The sequence below is a fragment of the Cibotium barometz genome, chromosome 52 (genome assembly GCF_041138505.1).
Source record: "Cibotium barometz isolate CiBa-2024 chromosome 52, ASM4113850v1, whole genome shotgun sequence".
NCBI classification, from domain to species: Eukaryota; Viridiplantae; Streptophyta; class Polypodiopsida; order Cyatheales; family Cibotiaceae; genus Cibotium; species Cibotium barometz.
Genome location: NC_141097.1, coordinates 29,244,279 through 29,255,704, shown reverse-complemented (window position 1 = coordinate 29,255,704; position 11,426 = coordinate 29,244,279). Strand labels below are relative to the sequence as shown.

The window sequence follows — 11,426 nt, the reverse complement described above, 5'->3', positions numbered from 1 at the left end:
GCTTTCTGAGAAAATCGCTGAACACATTGGAGAAATATTCTCCCCCACCATCTGATCTTAGACATTTTATTTGCATGCCTTTTTCCTTCTCGACCAAGGCTTTAAATCTCTGAAAGTGAGCAAACACGTCACTTTTCTCCTTCATGAAATAAACCCACTTTCCTGGTGTGGTCATCAATGAATGTAACATAGTACCTGCAACCTGCAATTGTTGCAGTCTTGGTTCGGTCCCCATACATTTGAATGTATGACATCCAATGGCCTTGCACTGGCATGCTTTTCGTATGGGAAAGCATGTTTGGCCTACTTACCAAGTTGGCATGCTTCACATACCTTATGCATACCGTCAACCTTAAACTTTGGCAAACTTGCAACAATAGGCCTGCATAGACTTCAGTCGTTGTACATTCACATGACCAATGCGCTTGTGCCATATGTCAATATCTACAAATGACACCTGCTCCATGCGCAAACATGGCTGACTTTATTCGCAAGCATGTTCACATCCAAAGTAAACATCCTGCCATTTATGTTACCCTTTGCAACCAAGCGACACTTATTTTTGAAGTCTTCCACAAGACATCCTTGAGGATTAAACCTCACTGCAGACCCTTCTCAACCATATGTCCCAACAGAAACCAGGTTCTTTGTAATATTCGGAACATGAAGTACATCAGCCAAGTACTTCATTTTGCCATCCTGCATAAACAATGACCAACATGCGCAATGGGATGTGCAGTATCATCACCTGTTTCTACATAACCTGGTTTTTCCATTTTCTGCATATCTCTAAACCACTCAGCATGACTAGTCATGTGGTTAGAGGCGCCAGAATCCACATACCATATATCTTGAGATCTTGACACATCCACCTCCATGTTTACTAGATGATGCATAGTTGCCTTGCTGCAACTTTCCACTTTGAATGTCATTCTACTTTTGTAGCAGTCCTTTGCATGTGTCTTGGTTTGCCACAGTAATAGCACTCTCTGCTATTTGCATTTTGATTTCTTTGCCAACCACCTTGGCCTCTTTGGCTCCCCTTGCCTCTAGACTGGCCTCTTTGGCTCCCCTTGCCTCTAGACTGGCCTCTTCCACATGTGTATGACTGCTGCTGTGAATCATTGGTATTTAGAATTCTGATTTCCTTGTCGGCCACCACCTTGGCCTCAACCACGGCCTCTACTTGAGTTAGAGTAGAAGGCCTGTTCCGATGTGTTCTTGCTTTGTGAAGAAGAATCCTCACCTAAAGTCTTTTCTTCTATGATCAGCATAGATATCAAGTCCCGAAAGTTGGGAATATTCTCCCTAACTGCAATGGAGGTCTTGAATGGCTTGTACTCTTTTCCAAGCCCATTCAGATACACTCACCAAATCATCATCCTCCACTGATACATTGATAGACCCAAGGGATTCAACAATGCCCTTGATCTTTAAGGCATATTCATTAATGGACATGCTTTTCTTTTCCACAGTATGCAACTCTTGCTTTAACTGCAACTTCCTTGCCTTTATGTTAGTCTGGAACATTTGAACCAGATTCTGCCGTCGTGCAATTGCTGGATTGTTTGCATCCTATATGTGTCCTATCATAGTGTCTGTGACACTAATTAAAAGCCATTACATGACTTCTCTTGCACCCTGATTCCAATCCTTGAATGCCTTTATATCTGCAAGAGTGGCATTCTCCTCAGATAACTCTGGAGGCTCCATATTGTCTCCTTTTACATAATCCCAAAATCCTTTACCATTAGGAAATTGGTCATTCTGAACTTCCAGGCATGGAAGTTATTCTTATCCAGCTTCTCACTAACAATCTGATTAATTCCGTCAGACATGTTTTCCTACAGCAATCAAATAACATGCAAACAGACAACTTCTGTATGCAACCTGTAATACAGCAGTATCTCATGTAACTACTACAACAGCGGTACTTCAGCACAGCCTGTGTGTCACCAAATGTGACCAAAGTACATGTACATACACCCAGTATCAACAATACATGTGCAAACCCTGTCTGCACTTCCAAAATGCACTGCTGCACTGTAATAACAAGATTTTGAGCAGAAACAGTTCTCTACCAGAACTTCCAACCAGAACTTCCAGAAAGCTGCGAAAATACCCTACAGTGGCGAAACGGGGCCCGTAATGTGCCCGAAACGCAAATTTGGCTGAAAAAACTTCATCCAATAAGACAAAATACCTATCTTCTTGTAGCTCCGCTCTCGTGTGAAGACATCTCCTCAATTGGAGATGTGTAGCTCCTAGAGCTACTGAGGGGTGTTGTACCAAAACCAAGAAGGGGAAAGAGATGATGGTGCTCTTACCCGTGAAGACATCTCCTCAATTGGAGATGTGTAGCTCCTAGAGCTACTGAGGTGTGTTGTACCAAAACCAAGAAGGGGAAAGAGATGATGGTGCTCTTACCCGTGTAGTACCACTTCCTTCCTTGCTTGTTCTTGCCTCCTTAGCTCTCACACGAACCAGGCTCTGATACCATAAAGAGAATGTGGGGGAGTGGCAGAGCTTCAAACCCTAGCAAGCAAACACACACACACAAGAGAGAGCAAGACACGAGAGAGATGGATAGCTGAATTTTCTTCTATCTTCTTCTTCTGTACTCAACCAACATAACATAAAGATAAGAGTACACACTATATGGGTTAGTACTCAACTACTACAACATACTAGGGTCGGTCCATAATGTGAACTCGACTAAATGAGCTGGCACTATAACTATGCCAGTCTCTAGTAATCCAAAATGGCTGTCACACAGCCTCTCATCCCACTAGGTGCATATCACCCATAATCTCACCAACCATGCCACTGGTGTAGATGCGGAAGCTATCACCTAGGCGGGTCATTAATGTCCGCCATAGCATTAGTTGAGCTCAATATCTCGACACTCATGCCACCTTGACAAGCGACCTACCACTAGGGCCTACTTAAAGCTTCTCACCGACATGCCCTCACCAATAAGCCATGCAGCACAGTCGGCTTGCGGATAGGTCCCACAAACCATACAACTTAACATTGCATGCCAACTTCATGGATAGAGGTTGTTCCATTTTTAAGTTTAGTCGGCTTAGTGTGAAAACTAGTAGGTTGTATATAAGTCATTTTCAATAATAAGCAATACATAGTCATGCCCTTGCAGAATAGAATACTTGTGATCTCCCCTTCTTGGGAGTAAACCTAGCCCATGGCACAACCCTTCATCTTGACCTTCCTCAAATCAGTAGGAACCCCTTCTTCTACGTTCATCCACATTGCCTCTATCCCCAGTGCTCACTAACGTCAAATCCCTCCAGCTCACAGAGGTCACCTAGCCCCATTGCACGTAAGTGTACCTAGGGGGAAAAGCCAATATCAACAATCTAACAATCTTGACCCCCAAGAAAAGGGATGTTGAGTAAAGTGTAAAAGGTCAAAGAAAGCTACAAAGAGAGTCAAAGAAAGTAGTAAAGTTGGAGAAATCTTTAAGTTGCAGGTGTAAATACCTTCCGCCCCTTGCCCATGCATGTCACTTGTATATTTCTTTATATGCAACTTTTTTTGTTTCACATCTCGCATCTCATGGCACACACAAACAACGCCTATAACTAACCTCGTCGTCAATGCACCAATCCTCCAGGTTTAGCTCTAGATGGGGGACCATGGCATTGGCCCATGGTACGACCCATCGATTGGAGAACCCTCGACCTTGCAGGTACCTCCAAAAAGTTTCAATGCATGCAACCTCTGTTTTTCGACTTAAATTTAACCACATTACCTCGACCTAGCTAGTGTATTTGTCATAAAGAAGCCCAATCTCTAGGCATCATGCTATGAGCTCGAGGTCATCATTTCACGCTATGAGCTCAGGGTATAATGTCATTTCACACCAAGAAGATTCAAACCGCCCATCTATCCATACAAATCATTTCATGGTGGTCATGGCGCTCATTCCACCAATCTCACAAGGTGTGGACAGCTTTTACCAATTTACCAACAACTACCTAATTTTGAAGAAAGTTTCTAACTGATATGCCCTGTAGCATAGCCGGTTCTGCGGATCGGTCCTATAAACCGTACCACTTAACATTACATGGCAACTTCATGGATAAAGGCCGTATCAATTTTAAGTTTAGTCGGCCTAGTTTGAAAACTAGCCAATTGTATTTAAGTCATTTTTAATAATAAGGAATACACAGTCATTCCCTTGCAATAGAATACTTGTGATCTCCCCTTCTTCTCTATTCTTACTTGTATGTAAACTATTGAATCTTGCTTACTTGATGGATGCTTGCTAGATATGATGCTTGCTTACTTGATGGATGCTTGCTAGATAGGATTGGTTGTAGGTTTTCTACTTGCATTAGCTTCCCCTTCTTCCCCCTCCTTATGTGAGAGAGAACCATCACGAAGGACCATCTCTATTTGCCTCCATCTAGGTGAAGAGATCTCTTCCTTCACCCCATCGGGCAAGGAGCATTTTGGTGTGACAAAAGACTGAGGACACGACAGACAACGAGCTAACACACCCACATAGAGAAGTTGTAATTGTGGCTCTAAGGCAAATGACACATGCTTCGGCAAGGCTAAGGTAAGATCTTGACTTGAACACCATGATTAAACATTAATAATCACTTGTAAAAAAGCTTTATTAAGTGGATGCTAATTATTAGCATGTAGATATTAGGAAGTTAAAAAGTTTTTCGGGAGAGAGATTAAGATTAGGATTAAAGAGTTATAAATTCTTGTCTAGGGTTTCCTAAATATTATCTATGTACCCTATACACATAAGGCTTATTCCTTAAGAGTTATAATTCTTGTCTAGGGTTTCCTAAATATTGCATGTGTACCCTAAACACATAGGGCTTATTCCTTAAGTGGTAATTTCACTTTTAAACAACCATAAATTACTTTTGATTATTAGTTTATAAGGTTATGAGGAAAAGAAGGATTATGTTAATCATTGGGTAGCTTTGATTATCCTTAATTACTAATTGTTAAGACCAATAGAAAAATGAAGATTAACTTCTTGAATAGACACATAACTCACATACATTATTGAAACAAAGGTCACATGTTTTTTTCACATACGAGTCATGAGGCGTACATATGGCACATGACCCATATAAGAGTTTAAACTTTTGATCTTTAAAGTTATTCTTACTTTACTTTCTTTTCCAAGCATATATCACTTAGAGCACAAATGTAAATCTTTTTGCATTGAAAAAGACTGCCGTGTGATATTCTATAAAAACATGTATAACCACGTGTGATTCGACATGTATTTAAAATACCCATATTGTTAAAATTTTACATTTTTTTAACATACTTGTTTATCCCTCTCTTGTATGTATACATGTTTAGATTTTAAATTTCAACCCCCCTGTGCATACATAAATTACGATAAATAATGGTTGTTTAATCCACTTGTCTACATGCAAGTCTCTTAATTGTAAAGAAAAACTCCATTAAACTATCGTGCCATGTTACATATACATAAGGTCCCTCCCCCCCTCCTTCTCAGAGAGGCGACACATACTTGACATTTATATTGTATAGACATTACAGCTAACAAATACTAAAAAACTTTAGCATGCCCTTTGGTGGTGCTTACATAACTTAGAGTTGGGTCTCATGTAGTCTTAAGTGACTTTTGAACATAACTTAACAATTCAACAAAAATTTGTGTCTTGCAGTAGTGACCTACAATGCATTAAACTACAATGGGTCCTCTCTAGCAAGAAAAGACATCATAGGTGATGAAGTCCCACAAATATAGGGAAGTTCCCCTCCTCAATTTGATCGGCATAGTTTTTCCTGACTTTGCAAGAATAACAACTTGCTTCATTTTTGTGTCTCGCATGGATTTGCTTCACTTTTCCAATCAATTTGATTAGGAGAGTATGTGCTCCATAGGTTGAAGGGATATTGCTTAGTCCTTGACAAGGGATTCCTAGTTTACTGTTGATAGGAATCTACGTGCTCCACGGGTTGAAAGGATATTGTTTACCTCTTGACAAGGCATTCCTATTTGTTGTCAGTGTTAATCTACGTGCTCCATAGGCTGAAGGGATATTGCTAACCACTTGACAAGAAGGCATTCCTAGTTGTCAGTGTGATAGGAATCCGTCTGTGACATTTGCTACCTCTTAACAAGGGATTCCTAATTGTCAATGTTGTGACAGGAATTTGTGTGCTCCACGGTTGAAGGGATACTGCTTGCCTCTTGAGACAAGGCATTTCAAGTTGTTAGTGTGACAGGAATCTATGTGCTCCATGGGTTGAAGGGATATTGCTTACCTCTTGACAATGCATTTCTAGTTGTTAGTGTGATAGGAATCTACGTGCTCTATGGGTTGAAGGGATATTGCTTACCTTTGACAAGAAGGCATTCCTAGTTGTCAGTCATTGTTGATAGGAATCCCTGTATGACACTTGCTTTATGTGTTCGCAATAATTTATTTTTTTACAAGGAGAGTGAATTTTTATTTGCTTTTGACAATTGAGGTCCCCTAAATATAGGCAAAGATGACACTTAAGAATCAAGTGTGATGCCATGTAAGTGTGGGTTTAGATTGCCTACATGGGAACCGAATAGAGCTCATAGGGTTTGCACATAAGGCCATCGCATCCACATTTTCACTAATGTGGTGGGAATAAGCTTGCTGCCACTTTAGTTGCTAGAAGTTCACACCGCCAATCTAGTTCACAATGAAATGAATGCCACGTTAAAGAAAGAGGAGCACCATATGTGTTGGAGAAAAGTTTTTTTAACACCAACAACTGGAAAGGCTTGTTGTCATGTGCGCATGGAATGAAAGTTGGTAGACTACCAAAAGCATCACTTTGAATCTTATGGAGGAAAGAAGAGGATCTATTGGAACGATATCGTATCAAAGAGTGATTGGTTGATAATGTCTATTGGGATGTGAGATGTATTGCTACACATAATCAATTACTGATGATGCACAGGCTAGTAGCCTGATAGCATCGATGCAACCAATACATATAAGATCTCCCTTGACATGAAAAAAGCATTTTCTGGATTCATCGATCATTTGGTGTTGGAGTCTCGCCCATCACAATTTAGTAGAATTAGGGGAAGTTGTAGGTATCATTTGCGGGTCAATCAATTGGAGAAGCAGGAACTCAATCAACATTCAAAACTTCTCATATAGAGAGGCGATTGCACGCTCACATCGACGCCGCGACCACGTTTGGTTGGTAGAAGCGTGTGACAGACCCTTGTAGAGCAAAGGTGACGTGGCGGCTAAGGCATGGGAAATGAATCATCCGATGACACATGGCGGCATGGGTTGCGTGGAGATCAAGGCATTAGCGAAGGGTCCATTATAAAGGCAACCTCCCCCGCCTTGAACGCTTCTGATGCACATAGTAAGCTTCTTACAGCAAGCTTCTTCAGCAGAACCGCCATCGATACCCATTTTAATAAATCCCGGCCTCCTACAGATCGTCTTCAGCTTCTTGCTTAAGCATCTTTGCCGACGTCTGACGCTCATCAGTAGCTGCTCTCCAGGTTCTCCTCTTTCTATTCTCTTGCACGCTTTTCTAAACCCTGATGAGAATCGTAAAGCTTACCCTAACAGTCTTAAAACCCTACTATTGCAGCGTTAGGATCCCTAATTCTAACCCCAACCCTAACTATTGCAGTCTCAGAAAATCAAATTCGAGGTACTTCAGCCTCGGAATAATAACCCAAACTGTTTCAGAAACCCGATTCCTGTCGTAAAGATGGTTATTAGTGTATTTCGCTCGTTCATGATCTCATGCGTGTTGCCAGGGTTTGACAGTCTGCTGGAATGAGCTTTTTTGTGCATTTGAAGCTTTTTTTGGGGGTCAGGGCTCAGGGGATCTCTCTGAGTGTGTTGAAGATGTCAGATTTGTGGCCTTAGAGCTCCGTGTATGCGTTAAGTCTTGCTATTGAAGTTGTCGTGATAGTCGAGTGCACTGCTTTGTATTTGTTAGCCTTGCATGCACAGATCTTAGATGTTCTTGTCTCAGAAAATGGATCTCTCTATATGACTTTCTTTTTCCATTTGAAGATGATGGAAAAGCTTTTCCTTCTTGGCTGGACCTCTATGTTGCGTACATAAGGGCATTTATGCGCTTGTTTTGTATAGAGTTTGAATCTTGCATGTCTGATTTACTTTGCAGGCCCCCGAGACACGTGCTTTTCCTGCACTAACTCGAACATATGCATTGATAAGTTTCTACTTCTTGAAGAACCGGCTCAGGAACCTATGGAATCTCCGAGGATTGTGGATCTGAATGGAAATTGTAAGAGGAAAGTAGCAAACAGCCCCACACAAGATGACTGCAGACCTTGTAAATCTCTCAAGGTAGAAGCAGAGAATCCATCAGTTTCATATACATGTTTTTCTTCCGAGTCGAATTGGTGGCCATCCAGGTTTTCCATTAAGCAGGATGCATTTAATTTCCAGAGTAGTGGAGTGCCTTCACGCTTTATGTACTATGACAAGGAACAGTGGAAAGACTACCCCAAGGATGTGATCGCTGCCATCTCCGTTTGTTTCGTGGATCACAAAAGCTCTGCGAATTTTTCAGTCAATGGGAAGATGTATGTTGTGAATTTTGTACATATGGTACAGTTGAATATACAAACTGGTTTTGTTCGATCTGTTGCCTGGATCGATAACAATGGCAAGTCCTTCACTCCATCCAAGTGTGTTGAAGGCCATGATGATGAATTGCTTTTACTTCTACAGCAGGCTTCCGATTATAAGCTTCGGCTATCAGTTAGAGATCTCAAATGTGAGGCTACTTTGGGTGGCTCTGTTTGCCATGATGCTTCAATTAGAGATTCAACTACAGCAGGTTTATCTGAAGGGAGGTCTCGTGACTTTTCTCTCCTTGGTGACAAGCTTATCAAAGTGGCTGAAGGTGACCAAGACTTCACTTTTGTGAAAGACAAGTTCTTGTCTGGCCTTGCCTTGTTTGCAAAACATACCACTGTCACTAGTATTTACAGAAATTCTCATACTGGCACATCAGGGCAGGCAAGACTGCAGGCCTTCAGAAAGCAAGAAGAAATTACTGGGGAGGCACGGGGTGATGCAGATGTCCGGTACGCTTGGCATGGCACATCCAAAGAGGGAGTTTCAGGCATAATCTTGCATGGCTTTGGGCAATCCAGAGTACCAAAAAATGGTGCTGTTTATGGTGTTGGAATCTATCTTGCACCTGAAGATTATGCCCATGTCAGGTGAAATCCTTAGTTCCTTACGGGTTACGAGTTGCATATCATCATTTTTTTGTTTTGTTTTTAGGTGAAGCTTCTTCTTTGGTTGTGTTTTGGTATGCTGTCTTCTTCTGTCTGAATAATGCACTGTTAAATATTTTGTTTTCATTAAGCTTTCATGTGTCTGGATTTTAATTATTAGTGTCAGTGCCTGGATACTTTTTCCTCCAGAGGACACATGACCAATTTGCAAAGAAGGAATGATAGGAAGTTGGTGGGTTTCGGTCTTTTTCCAGCGCATTATACTCAGATGTTGATGAGAATGGTGAACAACACATGTTGTTGTGCCAAGTAGTTATGGGGAGAACGGAACAAGTTTATGCAGGCTCCCAGCAGTTTCACCCCAGCAGTGAGGATTATGATACAGGTGTGGATGATATTGGCAGTCCCAAGCGGTATATAATCTGGAGTACACACATGAATAGACATATTATACCTCAGTACATCATTAGCTTCAAGCTAACACCTCCTTTGCGTGGTGAGTATGCATTTAATTGACTGTTAAGGTGTCTTATTATTCTATTTTGGACAAAACTAATCTGTGCTTTTGCTGTGCTTTTCTATAGCTGTTATGATAGCTGCTCTAAGAGGAAAGCAAATAACGAAAGAGTGTGCGACAATGGTAAGACAATCTCCGTGGGATGGTCAAGGCACAATGGAAGCAAATGTTAGTATACTTTTGAGGGCAGTCATAGACGTGTGTGTGTGCATCCATGAATCATTGCATGCATGTATGCATGTATGTATGTAGATGTGTAGATGGTGTCGTGTGACATTTCCACTTTAGTGCCTGTCTCATCACGTCTGTGGAAAGGATGGCATAGCCTTTTTAGGATTACTTGTTTAGTTGAAGCCAGCCTTAGTAGGTTACACTTCTAATTATTTGTTTTCATGCGTGCCTCCTGGCAAACAGCAAATAGGTACATTTATTAGTGGTTCCCTGCCACAAGCATGTCACTGTAAGGTGGCAAGACTTTATACCCCAAGGCTAAGAGGAACAGCCAATAGTTGGTTGAATAGAGGTAGCCAGTGCAGGGCACCACGGTCTCCTTGGATCTCATTTCCAGAGTTGTTTGCGCTGATGGAATTGAAACTCCAGCCCTCAGATATGATTGTGTTGCAGCAGTTTTACCTTGAGTTTCAGGTGAGCTATGAGCATTTTCAATATCTGTCATGGCTGCATGTATTTGGATTAAGTCTTGGGTGTATTGAAGTGTTTCCTGGACTTCTTACTGTAGGTTGGGAAGATGTCACGCAATTCATTTGTGAAAATGATCAGAAGCATGACAGGTGATGATATTTTACGTGATTGTATAAAGAGTAATTCAGTGCATGCAATGTTCAACTGCAGTACGCAAGCTCTCTGTGTGGATAGGCGTTGCAACAGTTCTTGTAAATTTTAAGTTTATCCTCAAGCCATGCCAGTGAGAACAGTGGGTGACCACGATGTGCGGGTCTTCCACATATACACAACACTTTTCTCAAGCCATGCCACTGGAAACAGTAGGTGACCATGATGTGTGGGTCTTTCACATATACAACAATACTGTAGCATAATCAAATGTATTGCGCAATACAATGCGGTTTCTTACGCCTACATTGTTTTGAGGTTTCAAAATGATAATAGATATTATTTGTACTGTAATTTCTTGCATGCCTTACAGGCTGTGAGGGTCTTTTTCTCTCTCCGCCCCCCCTCCCCCCCTTCTTCCCCCCCCTCCACATTGAGGGGCTCTCTCTCTCTCTCTCTCTCTCTCTCTTACTGGTGGTAGCAAGTCCTATTTCTTGCAGGAAAAGGTCGGGAGGGTGGGTCTTGAGTTTAAATTCCTGTCGGCCCCCATTGGTATTGTGGTCGCTTCTGAGCCACCACTTGTAATGCCTTTGGGTGGGAAGCCCATCTCAAGGGGAAAAAACGTTCCTACTCTCTGCACTTTGTGTGCCTTGTTATTATTTTCAAACACAATCCTATCCATGTGGCTTCGCTTTGATTGAAACTGCTAGTGAAAACTCCCTCGTGTATGGGTATACACACACACAAACACATATACCCTGCATTGCATGCTACCCCCCCATATTCCTCTTCACAAAGCCAGTTGCCCTTGCTTTACTCCAAAGAAATGTCATTTAGAGGTGTATGTATCGGCAACTTAAA

General features: G+C 41.6%; 1 protein-coding gene across 3 annotated transcripts; it reads left to right on the top strand.

Moving 5' to 3' along the window:
- The first annotated feature begins 7,368 nt into the window (after positions 1–7,368).
- On the top strand, positions 7,369–10,919 carry LOC147609019 (inactive poly [ADP-ribose] polymerase RCD1-like). 3 transcript variants are annotated; one of them, XM_086788799.1, is made up of 7 exons: positions 7,369–7,531; positions 8,170–8,916; positions 9,028–9,238; positions 9,511–9,752; positions 9,841–9,941; positions 10,188–10,418; positions 10,513–10,919. In XM_086788799.1, the coding sequence occupies exons 1-7, from the start codon at positions 7,381–7,383 to the stop codon at positions 10,675–10,677; spliced, it is 1,848 nt and encodes a 615-aa protein (XP_086644925.1). In that variant the 5' UTR covers positions 7,369–7,380; the 3' UTR covers positions 10,678–10,919. The 3 variants fall into 3 exon arrangements, with proteins under 3 accessions (XP_086644925.1, XP_086644924.1, XP_086644923.1); XM_086788798.1 differs by having other exon boundaries at positions 8,170–9,238; positions 9,841–9,896; XM_086788797.1 differs by having other exon boundaries at positions 8,170–9,238.
- Positions 10,920–11,426: the final 507 nt, after the last annotated feature.

Excerpts from the sequence above, each read along its gene's own strand:
- LOC147609019 (XM_086788797.1), top strand. The coding sequence starts at position 7,381 with ATGCACATAGTAAGCTTCTTACAGCAAGCTTCTTCAGCAGAACCGCCA. Across the intron at positions 9,753-9,840 it reads GCTAACACCTCCTTTGCGTG|CTGTTATGATAGCTGCTCTA; the intron begins GTGAGTATGCAT and ends GCTTTTCTATAG. Across the intron at positions 10,419-10,512 it reads AGTTTTACCTTGAGTTTCAG|GTTGGGAAGATGTCACGCAA; the intron begins GTGAGCTATGAG and ends TTCTTACTGTAG.